This window comes from Scyliorhinus torazame, chromosome 25 (assembly GCF_047496885.1).
Source record: "Scyliorhinus torazame isolate Kashiwa2021f chromosome 25, sScyTor2.1, whole genome shotgun sequence".
Lineage (NCBI taxonomy): Eukaryota > Metazoa > Chordata > Chondrichthyes > Carcharhiniformes > Scyliorhinidae > Scyliorhinus > Scyliorhinus torazame.
Window position 1 is genome coordinate 16,542,006 of NC_092731.1, and position 23,189 is coordinate 16,565,194.

The following is a 23,189-nucleotide window of genomic DNA, read 5'->3' on the forward strand; positions in this document are numbered from 1 at the left end:
GTGGAGTTTGCACATTCTCCCCCTGCCTGCGTGGGTCTCACCCCCACAACCCAAAGATGTGCAGGGTAGGTGGATTGGCCACACTAAATTGCCCCTTATTTGGAAAACCAAAGTCCTCAACTGTGTTCCTGTCCGCCGCAGATGAATATCTTGCCACTACTTTACTGGGCCCAGACGTGAAAGGTTGAAACCTGCCTCCTCGTTCAGGACTGGGATTTTTCCAGTGCCGCCGGGAGTGAATGGGGATTTTGGCAGGAACGCCATATTTTCCATTCCCGCGGCGGATGAGGCCGGAGAGTCTCGCCCCTGGAATTCCACTTGGATGAGGCGTCAGAGGTCACTGCTTGCGGATGCATGGTCCCAGCAAGAGTCAGCAGCGGAAGGAGAGGGGGGGGGGGGGATGGAGAGGAAAAGCTTGCATTTATGTAGCGCCTTTTGCAACCTCAAGGCATCCCTTTACAGCCAGTGAAGTACTTCTCGAGTGTAGTCGCTGTTGCAGGAAATGCAGCGGCCAGTTTGCTCACAGCAGTATCTCACGGACAGCAATGACGTGATGAGCTCGTGATCTGGTTTTAGTGCTGTTGGTTGAGGGATAAATAATGACCAAGGAATTGGGGAAAATCCCCCCTACTCTCCTTCAAAATAGTGCCATGGGATCTTTTACACCGACTTGAGGGGCAGAAAGGTTTAATGTCTCATCCAAAAGCTGCCATACCCGGCAGTGAAGACCTCCCTCAGTACTACACTAGTAACGTCAGCCTGACATTTGGACCCAAGTGTCCATCTTGGCTGGGAGAATGTTGCCCACTGACCCACAGCTGGCATAAGGCTTAACGGGTGGGAAAAAATTCAGACGTAAAGCAAAGTTGAATACCGCAAAAGATACTTGGAGTAAAATCTTTGCAGTGTTAGCAATGGAAGTGCGGCTGGGTCCAGTAAGGTGGAAAATCCGCTGGGAAATACACAGCAGATCAGTCAGCTGTGTGAAGAAAGGACAGCTCGCAATATTTCAGGCTGAGCAAGCATCGGAGGGCGGCACGGCAGCACAGTGCTGTCTCACAGCGCCAGGGACCTGGGTTCGATTCCAATCTCGGGCGACTGTCTGTATGGAGTTTGCACTTTCTCCCCGTGTCTGCGTGGGTTTCCTCCGGGTGCTCCGGTTTCCTCCCACAGTCCAAAGATGTGCAGGTTAGGGTAGATTGGCCATGATAAAATTGCCCCTTCGTGTCCAACGGTCAGGTGGGTCTTCTGTGGTAGGGTGGGGGATTGGGCCTAGGTCTGGTGCTCTTTCTGAGGGCCGATGCAGACTCGACGGGCCGATTGGCCTCCTTCTGCACTGTAGGGATTCTATGATTCTGTGATAATTTATTTTAAAAGTGTTTGCACTGGCGCTGAAATTGCACAACAGCTTGTTAATATCATGTCGGGTAATTTCATCCAAATCGGGATTTGTTACCAGTCTCTAATCTACACAATCCTTTCCCAAGGAGCAGCAGAGATTCATTCTCCCATGAGTGGTTCTCTAGCCACATCGGGGCTACAGGCAACACTGGGTTTGAGTCCTTCTCTCTTCTCATCTCCAGGGCGCCACATTCAACTTCTGCAGGACAAGAAGGAAAACCTAGCTCAAGGTAACAGGGTTGGGTTAGTACAGTTAGTCAGACCCTTCAAGACATTGCCAACAGAGACCACTTTCCCAACACGAGCTCACCTCAGTTCATGCCTTGATTCTCAGCAGAAACAGGGCTGCCACAAAAAGTAAAAATTCTTCTCTTACATTTAAAAATAAGCTGGGGTATCTTTTCATTCTTTTCAAACACTTGCAAACTAAATTGGCTATGGCTCAGGGCACTAGTTCAGTGAGATGTGGAAATGCAACTCAAGATTTGGTATTCTTGTGAACCTGACCTGATGAGTGCAAGACGAAAAGCTTCGACCGACTGTCTCTTTTTCCAGCAGTAGTCAAGTCCCGTACTAAAGCAACTAAATCCTAGTATCTGATCAGCTGCTCCGGTGGCACAGTGGTTAGCACTGCTGCCTCACAGCTCCAGGGACCCAGGCTCAATTCTGGCCTCGGGTGACTGTCCGTGCGGAGTCTGCACCTTCTCCCCATATCTGCGTGAGTTTCCTCCGGGTGCTCCGGTTTCCTCCCACTGTAGATGCTCTTGGGCAGCATGGTGGCGCAGTGGGTTAGCACTGCTGTCTCATGGCGCCGAGGTCCCAGGTTCGATCCTGGCTCTGGGTCACTGTCCGTGTGGAGTTTGCACATTCTCCCCGTGTTTGCGTGGATTTCGCCCCCACAACTCAAAGATGTGCAGGGTAGGTGGATTGGTCACGCTAAATTGCCCCTTAATTGGAAAAATGAATTGGGTACTCTAAATGTATTTATTTTTAAAAGTAGGGTGCTCTTTCTAAGGGCCGTGCAGACTTGTTGGGCCAAATGGCCTCCTTCTGCACTGTAGATTCTAGGAATTGAAATTTAGTTTCTCTACACTCCGTCGTTTGAGCCCTCTAAGGACGCTTTGACATTTGGTTTGGTTTAGCTGGCAGACAGTGACGCCCACGCATCAGCTTCCACCCCGACATTGCTAAACGCAACTTCTTCACCCCAAATGCAGAAGCATCACAATTAGCAACTTCCCTTACGTAAGTTACCAGCGGGTTCTCAGTGCACTGGGGGTTTTATCGTTCGATGTGCTATTTGTTAGACGTTTTAGTTGCTGTGATATGAAGAGTCTAAAGTTCTGCTCCTTTTTCACAAACACACATTTATTTCCTTCCAACAGCCTTTGCACAAAACTCTCACTATACATCACCCGACAGAGGCCACCTGAAGCCCCTTTACATAATCAGTGTCAATTAATGGATACTTAACATAAATGAGACAACTCATTGCAATGTCTCTTAACCCATTACTTAACACTATTCTCGCACAATGTAGAACTGAGACCTGAAACTAACACTGGTTTGGTTAAAAGCTGTGACGAGTGCTTACACTGGAGCCTGTTCCCATTGCACTATGAGTTTATCACCATACCTGTGATCACTCCAGCTGGCTTAGTTAGCAAACGCACAAGGGGACAAACTAAAGCCATGGAGGCCAAGGAATTCCCATGTTCAGTCCACAATCCGTGCTGAGTTATTTGATGGAAGATGTCGGCTGGCAGTTTTGAGATCGTAATAATTGGCTTCAGCACCTTGGCAGAGAGAGAAGTGACGAAAAGAATTAGCCGCAGGCCTCACAGCAGTTGCCTCTCCTGCAAGGTGCTGTGTAAGAATAGGACTTATGCTGAGAGTTTGTAATATAGCCTTCTGATCTCAGATTTCCCCCCATGTTATCATTTGATTCCAGCTAGTATTAGAGTGGGTAGGGAAAAGATATAAACTGTGGGGTTTTTTCCTCAAACTCTTCACAGTAACGGATGTAGTCGTTTCAAAATTACCTTCTCCATCTGAACAGGAAGGAGCAGGAGGAGGCCATCCAGCCCCTCGAGGCTGCTCCACCATTTAATACGATCATGGCTGATCTTGTAGTCCCCTACCCAGCCACCCCTCTCCCGATAACTTTTAGCCCCCCTCTTGTTTTTTGTTTTTTTAATGTTTTTATTCTCACATTTTCCTTCAAAATTTACACCCCACCCACAAACAGTAAACGGTAACAAATACAAAATCAATCCCCTTAACAATACCAACGATCCCATCCTCCCACCACCCCAAACAACGGCCCACCTGTCAATATATGCATCCAATAAAACAAACCCTCCCATGGTGGCAACAAAAAAACAAAGGAGAAAAAGAAAAAGGAGTCCGGGACCGCCCATGGTCACCATTGACCTATAGAGTCCACCCCCCCCCCCCCCCCTACACTCAACGCCCTCCAACCTCTGAAAGAGTACCGTACATGACACCCAAGAGTTGTACCCCCCCCCCCCCCCCCCCCCTTTCCCCCAGTCTCCAACTCCTCCCGTCCGTCCACTGCCTCTTGTAAAACTCCTCCCCCCAACCTCGGTTCCTTCCCCCCACTTTCCACCCCAGCTAGACCACTCGGACCCTGTTCTGCCAGGCTCCGATGGCCGCAGCCCCTCCCCCCACCTCACTCCCGTTCACTGGCCGGCTTAAACCGGCCAGCGTGGAGGCCCCCGCCCAGGTCCCTTTCCCCCTTGCCCGGCCCTAGGAAAGCCCAGAAATCCCTTTTTAGCACACAAACCCCGCATATCCACCTACATCCCAAATAGCCCTCATTTCGAGTGAAAGTCCCATCACTTCCCTTGTCCAAATATATACAACATTGGCTCCTTTAGCCCATACACCCGCGCGCAGTGAAACAAAAAAGAAGAAAATAGTCATGAGGTTACATCGGCACATGGCCAGTTCTCAATTTCTCAGTTCTGCCACAGTCCTTCTGCCTTCGCAAACTCCTCCCCTGCTTCCGCCGTTCCAAAATAAAAGTCCCTGAGCTTGTAAGTCACCCTCAGCTTCGCTGGATATACAATGCCGCACCGTACCTTGCTAATGTACAGTGCCCTCTTCACTCGGTTGAAGGCAGCCTGCCTCCTCGCCAGCTCCACCGTAAAGTCCTGGTATACACGTATACCAGCTCCAGCCTACTGCACCACCCGCTTCTGCTTGGCCCAGCTCAGGACCTTCTCCTTCACACTGTACCTACAGAAGCACAGAGTCACTACCCTTGGCGGCTCACTTGCCTTTGGTACAGGCCTCCACGACCGATGAGCCCGATCCAGTTCATATCGGGAGGGATCCACCCCCTCCCCCAATAGTTTCGCCAGCATCGCGGCAAAATACTCAGTTGGCCTCGGTCCTTCAACTCCTTCGGGCAGCCCCACAATCCTCATATTCTGTCGCCTGGATCTGTTTTCCAGGTCTTCCATTTTTCCTCGCAGATCCTTGTTAATGTTCATCACCTTCCGCATCTCCTTCCCCATCGAGGCAAGTTGATCACCGTGCTGCAATACCGTCTCCTCCACTTCCTTCAGCGCCTCCCCTTGGTCTCGCACCTCCGCCACTGCGCTCGCCACCTCCGTCCTCACCGGGGAAACCGCCTCCTCCACCAGCACACTCAAAACCTCTCTCATCTCCTTCCTCATTGTCTCCATGTATTTTGTAAACTACCTTTCGAATTCCGCAGCCATCACCTTAGTTATTTTTTCAGCCGTAAGCAATGCGGCCTCCCTTGGTGCTCCAGCCTCCATTTTCCTTGGTGACCCCACGGTGACCCCGCGGTGACCTTTCCACTCCCCGACGGACCTTCAGCTGTTTTCCTTACGGACGTTCTTTTGCTCACCCTCGACATTTTTCTTCACTGTGCCTTCACTCTGCCGCCTCTGTGCCTTCTCCCTGCTTTTGCCGCCTCAGTGGACCCTGGGACCGGGCTTAAAGCCCCGAAAATGCCGTTCCCGAACGGGAGCCCTCCATTGTGCGGCCGCCTCCCCCGCCCGCCGTCACCGGAAGTCAAGCCCCCTCTTGTTTACCAAGAAACTTTCCACCTCTGACTTTAAAAATATTCGAAGACTCTGCTCTCATCGCCTTTTCAGGAATGATAGAATTTACAGTGCAGAAGGAGGCCATTCGACCCATCGAGTCTGCACCGGCCCTCGGAAAGAGCACTCTACCCAAGCCCACACCTCCATCCTATCCCAGTAACCCCACCTGACCTTTTTGGTCACAAAGGGCAATTTAGCGCAGCCAATCCACCTAACCTGCACGTCTTTGGACTGTGGGAGGAAACCCACGCACACACGGGGAGAACGTGCAGACTCCGCACAGACAGAGACCCAAGCCGGGAATCGAACCTGGGACCCTGGAGCTGTGAAGCAATTGTGCTATCCACAATGCTACCGTGCTGCCCCTGGAAGAGGGTTCCAGAGACCCATGGCCCACTGGGTGGAATAAAATTCACCTCACTCCATTTTAAGTGAGCCCCTCCTTATTGTCAACCAGTTAATCCATTAGTTCTAGATTCTCCCACAAGATTAAACGTCCTCCTCACAACTACCCTATCAATAGACACCCCTCAGATCTTATATATTTCACTCAAGTCGCCTCTCACTCTTCTAAACTCCAGTGGATACAAATCCAGCCTGTGAACCTTTCCTCATAAGGCAACCCAGCCATTCCTCACAAGAGGTGGGCACCTTCTCAGGGCAACAAGGGCTAAGGAGTAAAAGTCAGCCTTGGGGTTAGCAACACGCACGGCCTTCTTGAAGGAACTGTTGCACTTATTATGGTGCTATAGCTCCCACAGCGGTATCAGGTATGGGATTGCTGCTGCCTCGCAGTGCCGAGGTCCCAGGTTCGATCCCGGCCCCGGGCCCCTGTCCATGTGGAGTTTGCACATTCTCCCCGTGTCACCCCCACGTCCCAAAGATGTGCAGGCTAGGTGGATTGGCCACGCTAAATTGCCCCAACAAAAAGCTTGATAATTTGTCGAATACTCCAGCTACCCGGGAAGCATCCGGTTGTGCTTCAGTGCTGCGGGCCCTTGACGCCGGCAGTCTTGATACTCCTTTCTCCCTCACAGGTTGCCTTCTCAGTAGGCATCAGCTGTAGCTCAGTTGGTCACGCTCTCACCTCTGAGTCAGTAAGAGTCACCGCAGCTTCAAGTCCCTGTGTCTCGCATGCAATCCCGGCTGAGTGAGTGCGTATGCTGAGTGTCGTCTCAGCCGGAGGCGTCTGTCTTTTTATTTCTGTCCATCAGTCACTGAATTACACATTTTAGACTGAAAAGCCGACCTGCGATTTCCTGTCACAACCTTGTAACTTTGCTCCTTACAGTCTTGTTCGGTGCTGTGTGCCTTAGCCCAGAACTCCCAGCAACCAGACCCGGAGACCTGAAGCTGTCTAACCCAAGTCAAAACCAGCACTATCCCACCGGCTACCGGAATCTCACTTTAAAGGTACTAACTCCATGGAGCTTATAGAACATAGACACTGAAAAAAAAAAAGTCTCGCATTGCCCCCTCTCAACTCTAGCCGTTACCTTCCCCGTTCTGAACGCAGTTACACTTTCTTAGCACTCTCACCCCTTAGTCAGAAGGTCATGGGTTCAATTGCCACTCCGGGGATTGAGTACCTACTCGAGGCTGACACTCACACGATAGTTCTGAAGGAATACTGCACTACCTGGGGTGCCATCTTTCAGATGAGACCTTAATCTGCCCTCTCGGGTGGGTGTAAAAGATCCCGCAGCGCTATTTTGAAGATAGGCAGGTGGAGTTCTTCCAGGTGTCCTGGTCAACACTTATCCCTCAATCGACATCATTACAAACTGATCGCCCAGCCATTGCACTGCTGCTACTGAGATCTTGCTGTGCGTAAATTGGTTGTTGTGCTTCCTGGATGGTGATTATGGGTCAGTCCATTGGGACTGAGCTTAGTTGTACTGTCCCATGCATCACCCTAGCTGGAGTTGACTCACGCAGCAGAGCGTGGAGGCCTACCCTTGGTCTATCTCTTTCAGCTCTCCGCTGCCTTCAGCTCAATGCGTCGCTCCAGAACGTGGAGATTTTAGGCTTGGGTAAGAATCTGGGTTTGTTGTGTGGGTACCGCCAGTTTAGGACTGAGCCATGCAGACCAGGGGGGCTCGGGGTTGACCTTCAATGTGCGGAGTCACCCAAATAGAATGTCTAAAGTAGTCTCTGCCCCTTGAGCAGAAGGGAATAGAAATCAGGCAAGGTTCCCACTCCCTGTTACAGTTGCAGGAAACTGGCTGTTGGGTGAAGACGGGCATGGGACTTGGCCATGATGCTACTCATGGTCACAAAACCTTACCGACAATCACCGTGAAGGATGGACGCTTGGATGACACGGGGAAAGTGGGTGGCCTACTGGGGAGCAGTATTCCTACTGGGGAGCAGTATTCCCTCAGATCTATACTGTGAGCGTCAGCCTCGAGAAGGTACTCAATCCCCGGAGTGGCAATTGAACCATGACCTTCTGACTAAGCAGCTGGGATCAGTGTCTTCAGGGAAACCGGGGAGGGGAAGACCTGCAAGGTGAGGGGAGGGGGTGGTTGGTGGGGGGGGGGGGGGGGGGGGGCATTGAGGAGCTGGCGCTGTAGATGATAGATATCTCCTTGCTTTGCTTTACCCAGGGCGATCCAGATCAAACTGTGCCAGCAACTGCACCGGTGACCTCCGACTCGTTCCAGTCCACCTTCATTTTTGACCACTGCTACCTCCCATGCAGTGAGACAAGTAGGACAGACTCCAGTCAAGCCGACAGTACATCTTCAGGGGACAATTCCTGCCAGATTTGCCCAAGCTTAGAGAAGTGGGACAGACATCTTCTGCAGGAGGTGACTTACTCCATCATAACCATCCCTCCTTCCTACACACATTTTTATTTTTATTACTCATTAAGGGGAATTTAAGCTGCAGCACTCTATAATGCCTCCAAGGTCAGCTTAGATGGATTTTCTTCAGCACTGCCCTAACAATGTGCCTGAGCCAACTTCAGACTGTAGCCGTATAGTTCTTGCCTCTTGAGTCAGAAGGTTGTGGGCTCAAGTTCCACTGCAGTGACTTGAGCACAGAATGACACTCGGGTAGGGGTTGCACAGTCAGAAATGGCAGCTTTCAGCTGAGATGCTGAACCAAAGGTTAAGCCTGGCCCCTCGGAAGCATAGGAAGGAGCCCGTGGTCACTATTTCAATGGGGAGTCCTGCAATCAACATCGCCCGAACATATTAGCTGGTCGTTATCTCACTGTTGTTTGTTGGAACCTGCGAGGCGTAAATTGGCTGCTGCGTTTCCAACGTTGCCAGAGAGACCACACTTCAAAAGTACTTCAGTATGCAGAGCTTAGGGACCTCACCACGAAAAGGCACTTTAGAGACGCACGCCTCATCTTATGCCCTTTAACGGTATCCTTGCAACATCTTGCGGTGGCTGAATTGAGACCAGTCATTGGTCTGGCAGGATTTGAACCTAGATCGCTGAGGCGAAAGGCCAACATCTGGTCTTCCTGTGCTGCCCAACCAGTCATGTGTTTACTCACCAAGTTCTGACTGTCGTTTCACCGACCAAGGTTCAAATCCAACCTCAGCTAATCGCACAAAAGCTTTTACAATCCGCTGAGATTGTTACGTGACACCAGCTTGAAACCACACTTGGTGCAATTGAATTGTTAAACACACACACACACACAAGCGGCAGGTTGGACAGTGACTCGTACAGGTTACTGCTCCTCCGAGACACAATGGGAATAGTACTCAGTCCCAGTTCTGTGAACATGTCTGTGCCCGGGTAAACACATAGCAGAGCACGATTCAAGGCACGGTGAATCATAAGTGCCTCCCTGGCAAATTGAGAATGTTTGAGCATCAAGGTTCTCGTAAAATCATTAGGACTTTCAGCACAGAGCAAGGTCATTGAGCTGACTGGGCAGCATGGTAGCATAGTGGTTAGCACAGTTGCTTCACAGCTCCAGGGTCCCAGGTTCGATTCCCCGCTGGGTCACTGTCTGTGCGGAGTCTGCACGTTCTCCCCGTGTGTGCGTGGATTTCCTCCGGGCGCTCCGGTTTCCTCCCACAGTCCACAGATGTGCGGGTTAGGTGGATTGGCCATGATAAATTTCCCTTAGTGTCCAAAAAGGTTAAGTGGGTTTACTGGGTTACGGGAATAGGGTGGAGGTGTGGGCTTGGGTAGTGTGCTCTTTCCAAGGGCCGGTGTAGACTCGATGGACCGAATGGCCTCCTTCAGCACTGTAAATTCTATGACTCTGATTGTGGCTGCGCCAGGTCACAGATATCTCCTTCCTTCCCATTGTTTATTTACCCAGCGAATGCAAAGTCCCTAAACCGAGCGGTTCCTTCCAGCCCTGCTGTGACGGGCGCGGATTGGACATTGGACTGGGGCATAGTTTGCTCTCCCCCCGCAGGCACATAGGGGGCTGGCACTGATGCCCCGCCTGTGGAGGTTGGCCAGGCAGAGGCTGTGGCCGGCCCTGAAGCTGTTGAGGAGAGAACCACTCTATCCTCGGAAGGTTGAAACCAGGCAGCTGTTGGGTTGGGTTGAGAGACCAGGTACTTGGTTTTTTTTACATGTCCAATGACTCCCATTCATCTTTCCAGCTGGAATTTGCGTTGAAGTCCTGCGTGGGAGGTTTTTTCCAGATCGGCCATTCCTTCCCATTCCGTCGCTCTTTCTCTATCCCCTTCAACCACTTCCTGTCCACAATGTCATGATTCACTCGGCTTGGGCCGCACGGTGGTGCAGTGGTTAGCCCTGCTGTCTCACCGCGCTGAGGACCCGGGTTCGAATCCCGGCCCACCCCCCCCATAACCCTTGACTTCCTTGTCTAGCAACAACCTCCGCTGCTTTCTGGGGAAGGGACTAACGGCCCTCTATGGAAAAATAATTCCCCCTCAGCTCCATCTTAAACGATAGACCTGTTGCTCTGTCCCGCAGTTCTGGTCTCACCCACAAGTGGGAACCCCCCTCCTCTTCAAATCCTATCAAATCCCCTTGGGATCCTTTGGGCGCGATTTACCGGCCACTTCTCTCCGGGATCGGGATGGCCAGAGGATCCCGCGATTGGCCTCTTCCGGGATTCCCGAAAGTCGTTACTCCCTGTGAGATCTAAGAAGATCTGGCCAGATGTTGCAGTCAGGATCCTGCCCACAATGGGCGGGATACAGACTTCCTTAGTTACATGAGCTTTTTTTTCCCCGAGAAATATTTTTATTCAAATTTTTTACATTCTTACAACAAATAAACCCATCGCCAAGCACTCCCCCCAAAATGGTTCAGGTCACAGCCCCTGCCTGGCCACTCTCCCCAAACAAGAATCTCCACTGCTTTCTGGGGAAGAGATCGGGGTGCCATTTTTAAATGCTGGGAACAACCCCACTAATCCCGCCCACAACGGGACTTTTTTTCCCATTAGGTCGCCCCCAAGTTTCAACAAGGTCACCTTGCATTCATCTAAACTCCAATGGGTATAGGCCCAACCTTTCTTCGTGAGCTTAGCCCCTCATCCCAGAGAGCACGGACCTGGCTTGTTAAGTCTCTCACCACCATGAGCTCAGATGTCAGAAAGATGCTCTTGATGTTGAGATGGAGGCAGAATGGAAAATACCACTTGTAACAATTCCAGCCTTGGGGATATTCAGCCACAGAAAGAAGTTATTGAAAGAACTATCTATGTAGGATGTGGATGCTTTGGAGAGGGTACAGAAGCAGTTTACTCGGCTGTTGCTTGGTATGGAGGGTATGAGCTATGTGGAGAGGTTAGATAAACTCGGTCTGTTCTCACTGGAACGACGGAGGTTGAGAGGCGACCTGATATAGGTCTACAAGATTATGAGTGGCATGGACAGAGTGGATAGTCAGATGCTCTTTCCTAGGTTAGGAGAGTCGAGTACTAGGGGACATAGGTTTAAAGTGCGTGGGGATAAGTTTAGAACAGATGTGCGAGGCAAGTTTTTTACACAGAGGATGGTAAACATATGGACCGCGCTGCCTTGGGAGGGGATGGGAGCAGGTACGATAGCGGCATTTAAGGGGCATCTAGACAAATATATGAATAGGGTGGGAATGGAAGGATACGGACTCCGTAAGTGCGGACGGTTTTAGTTTAGGCAGGTACCATGGTCGGCGCAGGCTTGGAGGGCCGAAGGGCCTGTTCCTGTGCTGTATTGTTCTTTGTTCTTAGTCTGTTTTCCCTGCAGCCCCGAATATCCACATCTGTATTGGAAGTTACAATGCAATCTGCTCCCACCAAACTCTCAGACAGTGAAACCCACATCATCCAGGTCGCTGCATAAAAAACGAAATGACTCCTCATCTCCCTGTCATTCTTTTGCCAATTATCGTAAACTAATGTCCTCCAGTTATTGATTCTCCAACCAATAGGCAGAGTTTCCCCCTCCCTATTATATCAAACTTCTTTGCCATTTTAAGCACTTCTTTAACCTCCCCTTCAGCTTCTCTGCTCAAAGGAGAACACTCTCAGCTTTCCCAGTCCCTCATGTAACCGAAGTGCTCCATCCCTGGTAATATTCCAACAAATCTCCCCTCCCCAAGGCCCTCAGAGCCTTCCTAAAGCACGGTGCCTCGAATTAGACACATTGCTCCAGCTGAGGCCTACCCTGTGATTGAGAAAGGCCCATCACCCCACCCTGCGACCCGATAAGGGTTCAGCATGACGTAGGGCCTCACTTTGTGAGGGCAGAGTTCTGCCTTTTAGTGCGACTGGTTATCTGACTCTTTGACTGTCCCCTCCAGGACAGTGATGAAAGCGAACGCTGGCTGTCCTCGAGCGACGATATGGAAGACAATGATATCACCTGGACTCCGTACTGCAGGGGGAAATATTTCCAGCAAACCACTTTGAGTAATCAGAAGCGCACCAAGATTATTAGCCCAGCCAACCACAGCAAGATACGCAGGAAGAGGTGCTGCACCCTGCAACTCAAGAAAAAATGTGTCAACGGCTTCATCATGTTCTGTCGCATTAATAGGAGGCTGTACATCAGGTATGTTGGCTAATTGTATAGTCCATGAGAGAGGGTAGAGTGTGATACAGTCCATCAGAAAGAGGGAGGCGAGTGTGATACAGTCCATCTGAGAGAGAGGAGAGCGGGCAGGTTAGATGGCGGGTTCCGGAGCTGGCAGAGGGCAGGAATTAGAAGGATGGGAGATCTATTCATAGACGGGAATTTTCCCAGCAGTGCGCGCATTTAGCCGTGTGTTTCCCAGCATTCCCAGTGCTGAGAAACACATGGCTATTCTACATGGCGTTGTATACGGGGCTTGAATGGGGAACGCGCTGCCGAGGCTGCACATAGCCCCGTTTTGTATAGTGGCCAACTCCGCCCGGCAGAACTCCCCAGTGTAGCGAGAGCCCCCAAAACAATCCCCGACATCCCCCCCAGCTTGCCCGCACACCAAGCACCACCTAGCACCCAGGTGGCATTGTCAATGTGCCAGGCTGGCACTGCCAGGGTGCCCAAGTGGCACAAGCAGTGCCAGGGACCACCCTACCCAAAGGACATGCAGCTGGGGGCCTCCGATCCCCTGGGAGACCCCCACGAGTGCCGTTCCGTCTGGTCCCTGTCTGCGGGTACCAGTGCTGAATGGCGCTCGCCCGAGGTCTCTGAGGTGAAGGGGATGAATCGCAAAGCCCCAGGTACCTTGGGAAACTGCGCATTAGAGTGAGGCTAACTGCCTCACTCTAATATGCAGATTTGCCAAGAAGTGATCCCGCTGACAATGGGCGGGATTTACATCGCAACGTCTCGCGGGATTGCGTTGGATCTCGGGAACGGGGTATCCCGGCTTTCTTTGGCCACGCTGCGCCGCGGCGAGCTGCTTTTCCAGCCCAGTATGGCCGTTGGATTAGTCTTTCATGGAATGTGGGCGTCACTGGCATGGCCAGCATTTGGTGCCCAATTGCCCCTGAACCAAGTGACTTGCTCGGCCATTTCAGAGGGGCAGTTAAGAGTCAACCACATTGCGTAGGGCAGACCTTCCCACCAATGCCACCATCTCCCCCGAGGTGGAGATTTTGAATAAAACAGCATTGCGTGGATGCCGAATGTACGTGTGCTGATGTGCGAAATACTCTATTGTGCACATTGAACACAGATTGACTGATGAAACTCCCTCGTGTCTCCACAGCGACCATCCCGGAACTGCTTCTACAGTTGCGACCAAAGCTTTGGCTCATGTGTGGCGTACCATGTCGAAAAACGAACGGCGGCCTTACTGGTAAGATGGTGCATTGCAAAGATTCATGGTGGCAGCTATCCAGTCAGTAAGGGAAAGCATGCCAAACTGTATTAACAAACCCGAGTATGTTGCTGAAAGGAGAGCCAGGCTGTCAAAGTTTTTCAACTTGGACTCATCAGGCCAAATGCAAGGATACCAAATTTCAAACAATCGCCACAGTTTACTGTAGAGCAGAAAAGCGTGCTGATTGGTTGGCAGGTCGACGCTGATTGGCTGAAGCGTTGCCATGGAGAGAGCAGCAGGAAACTCTCGGCTCCCGAAGCTCCCGGGCAATTAAATAAAGACATGAGGCTTGAACATATTTCTTGGGGACAATCAGGCTCAAGGAATTGATAACCAAACAGTGGGACAGTATTTAAATTGAAGCCTCACGGCGCCGAGGACCAGAATTTGCTCCCGGCCCCGAGTCACTGTCCGTGTGGAGTTTGCACGTTCTCCCCGTGCGTGTTTCACCCCCACAATCCAAAAAGATGTGCAGGTTAGGTGGATTGGCCACGCTAAATTGCCCCTTGATTGGAAAAGTAAATAATTGGGTACTCTAAATTTGTTTTAAAAAATGACGGCAAACCACAGTTCCGTACATTTACTTGCCGTAATTTTACATTCTCCGAGGGTCGTAGGCAGGGGATGGTGGTAAAATGCTTCAGAGGGCCTGCCCACTGGGCTCTCACCCACCTCGACTTCTCCGCAGTATAGAAGTGGAATGGGCGAGGCCCCCCACTCCAACCCCCCCAATTCAGGCCCTTAAGTGGCCACTTTATTACCATATAAGGGTCATTTCCTGCCTTGCCTCAATTTTTAAAAATAAATTTCGAGTACCCAATTCATTTTTTCCAATGAAGGGACAATTTAGCGTGGCCAATCCACCTACCCTGCACATCTTTTGGGTTGTGGGGGCGAAACCCACGCAAACACGGGGAGAATGTGCAAACTCCACACGGACAGTGACCCAGAGCCGAGACTGAACCCGGGTCCTCGGCGCTGTGGGGAAGCAGTGCTAACCACTGTTAACCCGTGGTGCCACTAGCTTCAATTTTAAGGCTAGCGGGAAGAGTTCAGGAGCAGGTCCGGATAATTAATCAGACCAGACCCCTGGTGGGAAGGAGTGTGGCGCCTCCATAAACATCTCCTTTCAACATCGGATGCCGAAACATCTGGCCCCTCTGGGCGCTCCCTCTCCGGCCTCTCCACCAACACCCCTACCTCACTCTGCCCCCCCCCCCCCATCCTTAACGTTCTGGACTTCACCTCCCCTCCCCCTGAAACCACCCAAAACGACCTGGTCCTGTGGACTCCATGGACTTGGGACTCTGAGGACTGCTTGCAGTCCCAGTCTTGTCCACTACAGCTTCTAGCGCTGCTAGGACTAGCGAGCTGGCAGCTCTCGGGCGGACGTCCCACCTCCGGTCAATTGGAGCATTGAGTAGCTGCGATAGGTGGGTGGCAGCCAGTATCAGCGGCAATGTGTTTGCAGGAAGGAAAATCCCGGCGGCACGGTGGCGCAAGCGGTTAGCACGGTTGCCTCACGGCGCCGAGGTCCCGGGTTCGATCCCGGCTCTGGGTCACTGTCCGTGTGGAGTTTGCACATTCTCCCCTTGTCTGCGTGGGTTTCGCCCCCACTACCCAAAGATGTGCAGGGTAGGTGGATTGGCCGCGCTAAATTGCCCCTTAATTGGAACAAATGAATTGGATACTCTAAATTTATTTTTAAAAAAGGAAGAGGAACCCCCCGCCACCTGAATAATGCTGGCTCCTTTGCCTTTTAAGCTTTCATCTATCCCTCTGTCAATATTTCCATTTATATCCGGTATTCCCACTAATCACAGGTGATCGTGAGTTGATGCTTTACTTGGGCAAATTAAAATTTCACTTCTTCAGTTTTATAGAACATAGAACATAGAACAATACAGCGCAGTACAGGCCCTTCGGCCCACGATGTTGCACCAAAACAAAAGCCATCTAACCTACACTATGCCATTATCATCCAGATGTTTATCCAATAAACTTTTAAATGCCCTCAATGTTGGCGAGTTCACTACTGTAGCAGGTAGGGCATTCCACGGCCTCACTACTCTTTGCGTAAAGAACCTACCTCTGACCTCTGTCCTATATCTATTACCCCTCAGTTTAAAGTTATGTCCCCTCGTGCCAGCCATATCCATCCGCGGGAGAAGGCTCTCACTGTCCACCCTATCCAACCCCCTGATCATTTTGTATGCCTCTATTAAGTCTCCTCTTAACCTTCTTCTCTCCAACGAAAACAACCTCAAGTCCATCAGCCTTTCCTCATAAGATTTTCCCTCCATACCAGGCAACATCCTGGTAAATCTCCTCTGCACCCGCTCCAAAGCCTCCACGTCCTTCCTATAATGCGGTGACCAGAACTGTACGCAATACTCCAAATGCGGCCGTACCAGAGTTCTGTACAGCTGCAACATGACCTCCCGACTCCGGAACTCAATCCCTCTACCAATAAAGGCCAACACTCCATGGGCCTTCTTCACAACCCTATCAACCTGGGTGGCAACTTTCAGGGATCTATGTACATGGACACCTAGATCCCTCTGCTCATCCACACTTTCAAGAACTTTACCATTAGCCAAATATTCCGCATTCCTGTTATTCCTTCCAAAGTGAATCACCTCACACTTCTCTATATTAAACTCCATTTGCCACCTCTCAGCCCAGCTCTGCAGCTTATCTATATCCCTCTGTAACCTGCTACATCCTTCCACACTATCGACAACACCACCGACTTTAGTATCGTCTGCAAATTTACTCACCCACCCTTCTGCGCCTTCCTCTAGGTCATTGATAAAAATGACAAACAGCAACGGCCCCAGAACAGATCCTTGTGGTACTCCACTTGTGACTGTACTCCATTCTGAACATTTCCCATCAACCACCACCCTCTGTCTTCTTTCAGCTAGCCAATTTCTGATCCACATCTCTAAATCACCCTCAATCCCCAGCCTCCGTATTTTCTGCAATAGCCTACCGTGGGGAACCTTATCAAACGCTTTGCTGAAATCCATATACACCACATCAACTGCTCTACCCTCGTCTACCTGTTCAGTCACCTTCTCAAAGAACTCAATAAGATTTGTGAGGCATGACCTACCCTTCACAAAGCCATGCTGACTATCCCTGATCATATTATTCCTATCTAGATGATTATAAATCTTGTCTCTTATAATCCCCTCCAAGACTCTACCCACTAGTTTTCCGTAACTTTCCTCTCGTACTTGCTAAATATTAACATACAACTTGAGAGCAGGCAGGAGTGGGCCACTAGACTCCTCAAGCCTGTGCCGCCATTTGGTAATGATCCTATTGTGGCCTCAACTCTCCTTTCCTGTCTACCCCCAACCCCTCGGCCAATCAGGAATCTACCTAACTCAGTCCTAAAATGATACTACCTGCAGCCTCCACAGCTATTTGAGGATGAAGATACCACAGACCAAAGACGTTCCGTGAGAAAATTATTCTGCCTCATCTCCATCTTGAATGGGGGACGCCTTATTTTTGAACTGTTGTCCCCTCATTCTAGTATCACGGATAAAGGCATCCACCTGTCAGCGTCGTGTCTGCTGATTCTTATCCGAGGACAGCGCCATTCCTCTATCTGTACGCCAAAGGGCCCATCTGTGTGAGTTACCCCTTCCCCCATTACTCACTCTTTCTTTCCCTCTCTCTTGCTCTTTCTCTCTCTCTCTCTCTTTCCTTTCAGGTGTTAGGGCAGATTAGATGACGGGGAAACCTATGCTCAACCCCAGCTAGTGAGGAGCACCCCCACATAGCAGCGGTGCACGTTGTCCCACATCTCTCACCAGAATTTGATTTGATTTGATTTGATTCATTATTGTCACATGTATTAGTATACAGTGAAAAGTATTGTTTCTTACATGCTGCACAAACAATGCATCCCGTACATAGGGAAGGAAGGAGAGACTGCAGAATATAATGTTACAGTTATAGCAAGGTGTAGAGAAAAGATCAACTTAATACGAGGTAGGTCCATTCAAAAGTCTTGGTGGCAGTAGGGAAGAAGCTGTTTTTGAGTCGGTTGGTGCGTGAACTCAAACTTTCGTATCTTTCCTGACGGAAGAAGGTGGAAGAGAGTATGTCCGGGGTGCCTGGGGTCCTTAATTATGCTGGCTGCCTTTCCGAGGCAGCGGGAATTATAGACAGAGTCAATGGATGGGAGGCTGGTTTGCGTGATGGACTGGGCTACAATCACAACCTTTTGTAATTTCCTGCGGTCTTGGGCAGAGCAGGCTCCATACCAAGCTGTGATACAACCAGAAAGAATGCTTTCTATGGTGCATCTGTAGAAGTTGGTGAGAGTCGTAGGTGACATGCCAAATTTCCTTAGTCTTCTGAGAAAGTAGAGTCGTTGGTGAGCTTTCCTATCTATAGTGTCGGCATGGGGGGACCAGGACAGGCTGTTGGTGATCTGGACACCTAAAAACTTGAAGCTCTCAGACACGGGCTTCCCTGATTGAGATTAGTAGTTCGGGCAGCACGGTAATGGGTTGGCACACTGGGCTGACTTCCCTGACGTTCGCGTGAACGATCCCAGGGCTCTTTTCCAGTCTCCTGACCAACATTTCCCCTTCGACCGATACCACCAAAAGAACAGGTTAATTGGCCATTCGCCCCATTCTTGTCTGGGATGTTGCTGGTGTCGAACGGCCATCCCATTTTCCAATGCGACAAGGACTCATTCCACTCTTTCAAATGTACCAGAGTGACGTTGCAAGATGATACACAAATTGCCCACAATTGTTCACAATTTACATCGATGATTTGGAGTTGGGGACCAAGGGCAATGTGTCCAAGTTTGCGAACGACACTAAGGTGAGTGGTAAAGCAAAAAGTGCAGAGGATACCAGAAGTCTGCAGAGGGATTTGGATAGGTTAAGTGAATGGGCTAGGGTCTGGCAGATAGAATACATGTTGACAAATGTGAGGTTATCCATTTTGGTAGGAATAACAGCAAAAGGGATTATTATTTAAATGATAAAATATTTTAAAATGCTACTGTGCAGAGAGACCTGGGTGTGCTAGTGCATGAGTCGCAAAAAGTTGGTACAGGTGCAACAGGTGATTAAGAAGGCGAATGGAATTGTGTCCTTCATTGCTAGAGGGATGGAGTTTAAGACTAGGGAGGTTATGCTGCAATTGTATAAGGTGTTAGTGAGGCCACACCTGGAGTATTGCTTGGGTCAGTTTTGGTCTCCTTATTTGAGAAAGGATGTACTGGTGCTGGAGGGTGTGCAGAGGAGATTCACGAGGTTAATCCCAGAGCTGAAGGGGTTGGATTACGAGGAGAGGTTGAGTAGACTGGGACTGTACCCATTGGAATTTAGAAGGATGAGGGGGGATCTTATAGAAACATATAAAATTATGAAGGGAATAAATAGGATCGATGCGGGCAGGTTGTTTCCACTGGCGGGTGAAAGCAGAACTAGGGGGCATAGCCTCAAAATAAGGGGAAGTAGATTTAGGACTGAGTTTAGGAGGAACTTCTTCACCCAAAGGGTTGTGAATCTATGGAATTCCTTGCCCAGTGAAGCAGTAGAGGCTCCTTCATTAAATGTTTTTAAGATAAAGATAGATAGTTTTTTGAAGAATAAAGGGATTAAGGGTTTATGGTGTTCGGGCCGGAAAGTGGAGCTAAGTCCACAAAAGATCAGCCATGATCTCATTGAATGGCGGAGCAGGCTCGAGGGGCCAGATGGCCTACTCCTGCTCCTGGTTCTTATGTTCTAAATGTTCCCAATTTACCACTCCGCCGCCGTTCCATATTAGTCAACAGCTTTAAAACATTTTTTACTTCCAATACAGGGGCTGTTTTGCACAGGGCTAAATTGCTGGCTTTGAAAGCAGACCAAGACAGGCCAGCAGCACGGTTCAATTCCCGTACCAGCCTCCCCGAACAGGCGCCGGAATGTGGCGACTAGGGGCTTTTCACAGTAACTTCATTTGAAGCCTACTTGTGACAATAAGCGATTTTCATTTTCATTTCATTTCATGCGTTGGAATTCATTCTGCAGTCCCAGTCTCAATTAGGTCCTCAAACTGCATAATTAACCTTTTAAAAAAAAAACCAGAGAGGATACAGAGGACAGTGACCAGGATATTGCCAGGACTGGAGAATTTTAACGATGAGGAAAGATCGGATAGGCCGGGGGTTGTTTTCCTGGGAACTGAGGGGAGTGCAGACAGGTTTTAATCGTGATGTATAAAATTATTTGGGGCGCAGATAGAATGGGTAGGGAGGAGATGTTTCCATTAGCAGAGAGGTCAATAACCTGGGAACATGGATTTAAAGTAAAACCGAAATGCCGGTCTGGCAGCGTCTGTGGGGAGAGGAAATAGAGTTGATGTTTCGAGTCCGTGTCCATGACCCTTCTTCAGGGTTGAAGGGAGAGGGAGATTTCAAGCAGTGGGTAGACGGTTTAAACGGGAGTGGAGGTTCGACCTGATTGAATAGGACAGTGGAGCTAATTATAATCTTCAGGCAAACACTGAATGCTCCTCTCTCTGTCATCTGTAGCATCAAGGCCCGTGAGTTCAGCAAGAAAAATAACCGCATTGTGAGGCTGGATAGCTCATCAAGTGAAGAGAGGGAGGAGGTGGAGATGCCCGAGCCCCTCCATCTACTGTAAGATGCTGCCTGACTCTGAGACACACACACACACACACACATTCCGGGTCGGAGATGCCTGTCTGACTCAAGTGGCACGAGGACCGTTAATGGCAGGCCGGAGGCGGGCAGCCCTCACAGGTTCAGCAAACTTTAGTCAGTAAATGTCTTGGATCCCCAGGGCAAGCGTAAAATCTTGGAAAATCATTGTGTCTCTTTTAATGTATGTTGGAGAATTGTGCAACAGGAATTTTCGTCTATAGTTACTGTTGAACAACAGCACTCACCTGAACATGTTGACAGCGGTGCTAAGGTTTAGGTGAAGGGTGATGTTCCCAGTGGAGTGGTTAGCTGTAACAGTGCACAGTCCAGGTGTGTTTGAACGTGATGCGGTTATCAGTCATATATCCAACAGATCTTTTTATGCCTATATGAAAGCACTCAGCCGAGCTCTGCTCATGTTTGTGTTAATGCTGGGCCACTGGTGTGACCCTGGGGGTATAGTTTTTTCAACATTCTCACGCCCATATCGCCCAGCAGCTCGGCCTCTAGTGGTACGAAAAATCTCGTTGAATCGTCACGGCAAGCCGCGGCACCACCATGAAATTCCCTTCGGCCTTTTCACCCGTTGGATTTAATTCGGTCTGAAGGGAGTCACGAGCACCCACCCACACCTTCCCCGCCTTCCTTTCCACGTGGGCACGTCCAGCAAGGCAGCCACTTCTAGTTTGGCGCCGGGGACAGTATCTCACTGGTGTCCCGGAAGGTGTTCACCTGGGGACCGGGGCTGAGGTTACGCGGTTGGAGCAGAGAAGGGCGGACTTTACTGGGTATCTGATCTGAGATTGTGGTGGGACAGGTTAGAAGGAGTTTTGCTCGGAGTCTAATCATGCTTCATTTGCCTGAGGAATGTTTGACCCTGTCACTGAGTGCCTAAAGTTTAAACAAAACAAAGCGTTCTGTTCACCATCTTAACCGGCACAAAATTTGCACAGAAGGTTTCTCTCCTTCAAGCCAATATCATTACTGAGAACTGATTCTTATAGAAGGATGGCGCCGAAGTATTCAACGGTCAGTACAGTTTGCATTTCATATTAAAATGCAAATACAACTTAGCAATACAACTTGGCTAGTAAATATTGGGCAATGAGGATCATTTATATCACACTCAGCATGCCAACCCACACTTAAGGTGCTTTTATTTTACAAAGGTGTGGTTGACAGCAAGTGCACGCACTCTTGTTGACCGCCATGCTTCACCCAGCCTTTCCCGGCACCACTGTTTCTACAGCTGTACCGATCTGAGAATGTGACCTGCCGGCCCAGACCCTTGCGTGCTCCACAGGAGCGTGGTGTGAACACTGGGCTGGTACCCTGTGACAATCTTGTGGCCACCGTACGGCGACGTTCCCGGTCCACCCCCTCACCGTGAGCCAGTTTCCCGCCAGGCCTGCCGGGAGACCGGGATGAGATAACGGGTGGAGAGCTGGGACCACACAAAAGAAAAGCGCAGCGGGACAACTTCACTCTGGACTCACTCACTCGCTCCTGAACTGTCAACTCGGCCAAATCACACCCGTTACTTGGGGGAGGGGGAGGGTTAGTCACTTGTTATGCAGGCAAACCATTTTTGGACAAGGCCTGTCTCGCCCTGCCAGTGAGACGGCAGGCCAAGTATCCTCTCTTATTGGCTGAGGATAAGGAGGGTCATCAGCTAGAAAATGCAGAACTGTCCTTTCCTTTTTGAGTAGTGTTGTGGGATAAGTCTCCGACAATGCAGCCCGGCCCTCCCTCACTAGTGCATGGGAACGTCACCCTCAATGGCATCCGCCTGTTCTGGGGTAGGATTTCTGACCCAGAGCCACGTGAGCTACCCATTGAATCAGACCAACAGGGTGACCTCCGGTTGTACCCGTGCCCTTTTACAATTAATTGTTATTGACGTTTGTGCCGTGTCGTTTTGATACAGCGGGGCTTTGTTACGGTGACACCCCAAATCACCGATCCCTGCCGAGCGTTGGTTCCAGACGGGCGCAATCCCTGTGGGACCATTAGCGAGCAGCGATGGTAGGTGCGGGGAGGATAGTCCCATGGTATGTTATCCACGTCTGGGGGGTTAAAGGATGGTGCGTGGAAGAAAACAATCATCACAAAAGCCACGAGCTGAAAGCCTTGAGTGAGAGTGTGTGCTGCTGGCCTGGTGTTACTGGCACATGTTACACCTGCACTGCAATGGGGTGGCCCTTTCCATTGTTCCACTGCTAACTTCAGTGTTAAGGTAACTACGTTTCCTGATTGATTCGCATTCGGAGCGTTGAAAAAATAAAGTCACATATTGTCATTGCTCGACAAAGCCGTTAATCTGTTATTATGGTTCCTATTTATTGTTGTGCCTGTTTTAAATTTCTGTATTAAATTATTGAGACCGGTTTGAGCAGCCTGTGTGTTTGTCTTCATCAGCCTCTGTAGGTTTTGACCTTGGAACAGGGTTAGGGGCACTGTTGCTTGTGCTTATAGAATCCATACAGTGCGGAAGGAGGCCCATCGAGACTGCACCCGCCCTACCTAGGCCCGCTACCCCGCACTATCCCACCTAACCTGCACGTCTTTGGACTGTGGGAGGAAACCGGAGCACCCGGAGGAAACCCACGCACACACGGGGAGAAGGTGCAGACTCCGCCGCACAGAGAGAACTTACCGGTGGGTGTTCGGGCTGGTTTAGCACAGGGCTAAATCGCTGGCTTTGAAAGCAGACCAAGGCAGGCCAGCAGCACGGTTCAATTCCC

The 23,189-nt window shown here is 50.2% G+C and overlaps 1 protein-coding gene across 5 annotated transcripts in view; it reads left to right on the forward strand.

Annotated features, from left to right (window-relative positions):
• The window catches only part of meiosin (meiosis initiator), a 60,500-nt gene extending 37,668 nt beyond the window's left edge, over window positions 1-22,832 (forward strand). For 3 of the 5 annotated variants that reach the window (XM_072490087.1, XM_072490088.1, XM_072490089.1), the window contains exons 10-15: window positions 1,488-1,631; window positions 6,793-6,914; window positions 8,111-8,314; window positions 12,246-12,496; window positions 13,641-13,730; window positions 20,314-22,832. In XM_072490087.1, coding sequence (XP_072346188.1) covers window positions 1,488-1,631; window positions 6,793-6,914; window positions 8,111-8,314; window positions 12,246-12,496; window positions 13,641-13,730; window positions 20,314-20,425 — 923 coding nt within the window. In that variant the 3' untranslated portion in view covers window positions 20,426-22,832. The remainder of the gene's footprint in view (window positions 1-1,487; window positions 1,632-6,792; window positions 6,915-8,110; window positions 8,315-12,245; window positions 12,497-13,640; window positions 13,731-20,313) is intronic. The other 2 variants (XM_072490090.1, XM_072490091.1) reach the window with 2 other exon arrangements.
• Window positions 22,833-23,189: the final 357 nt, after the last annotated feature.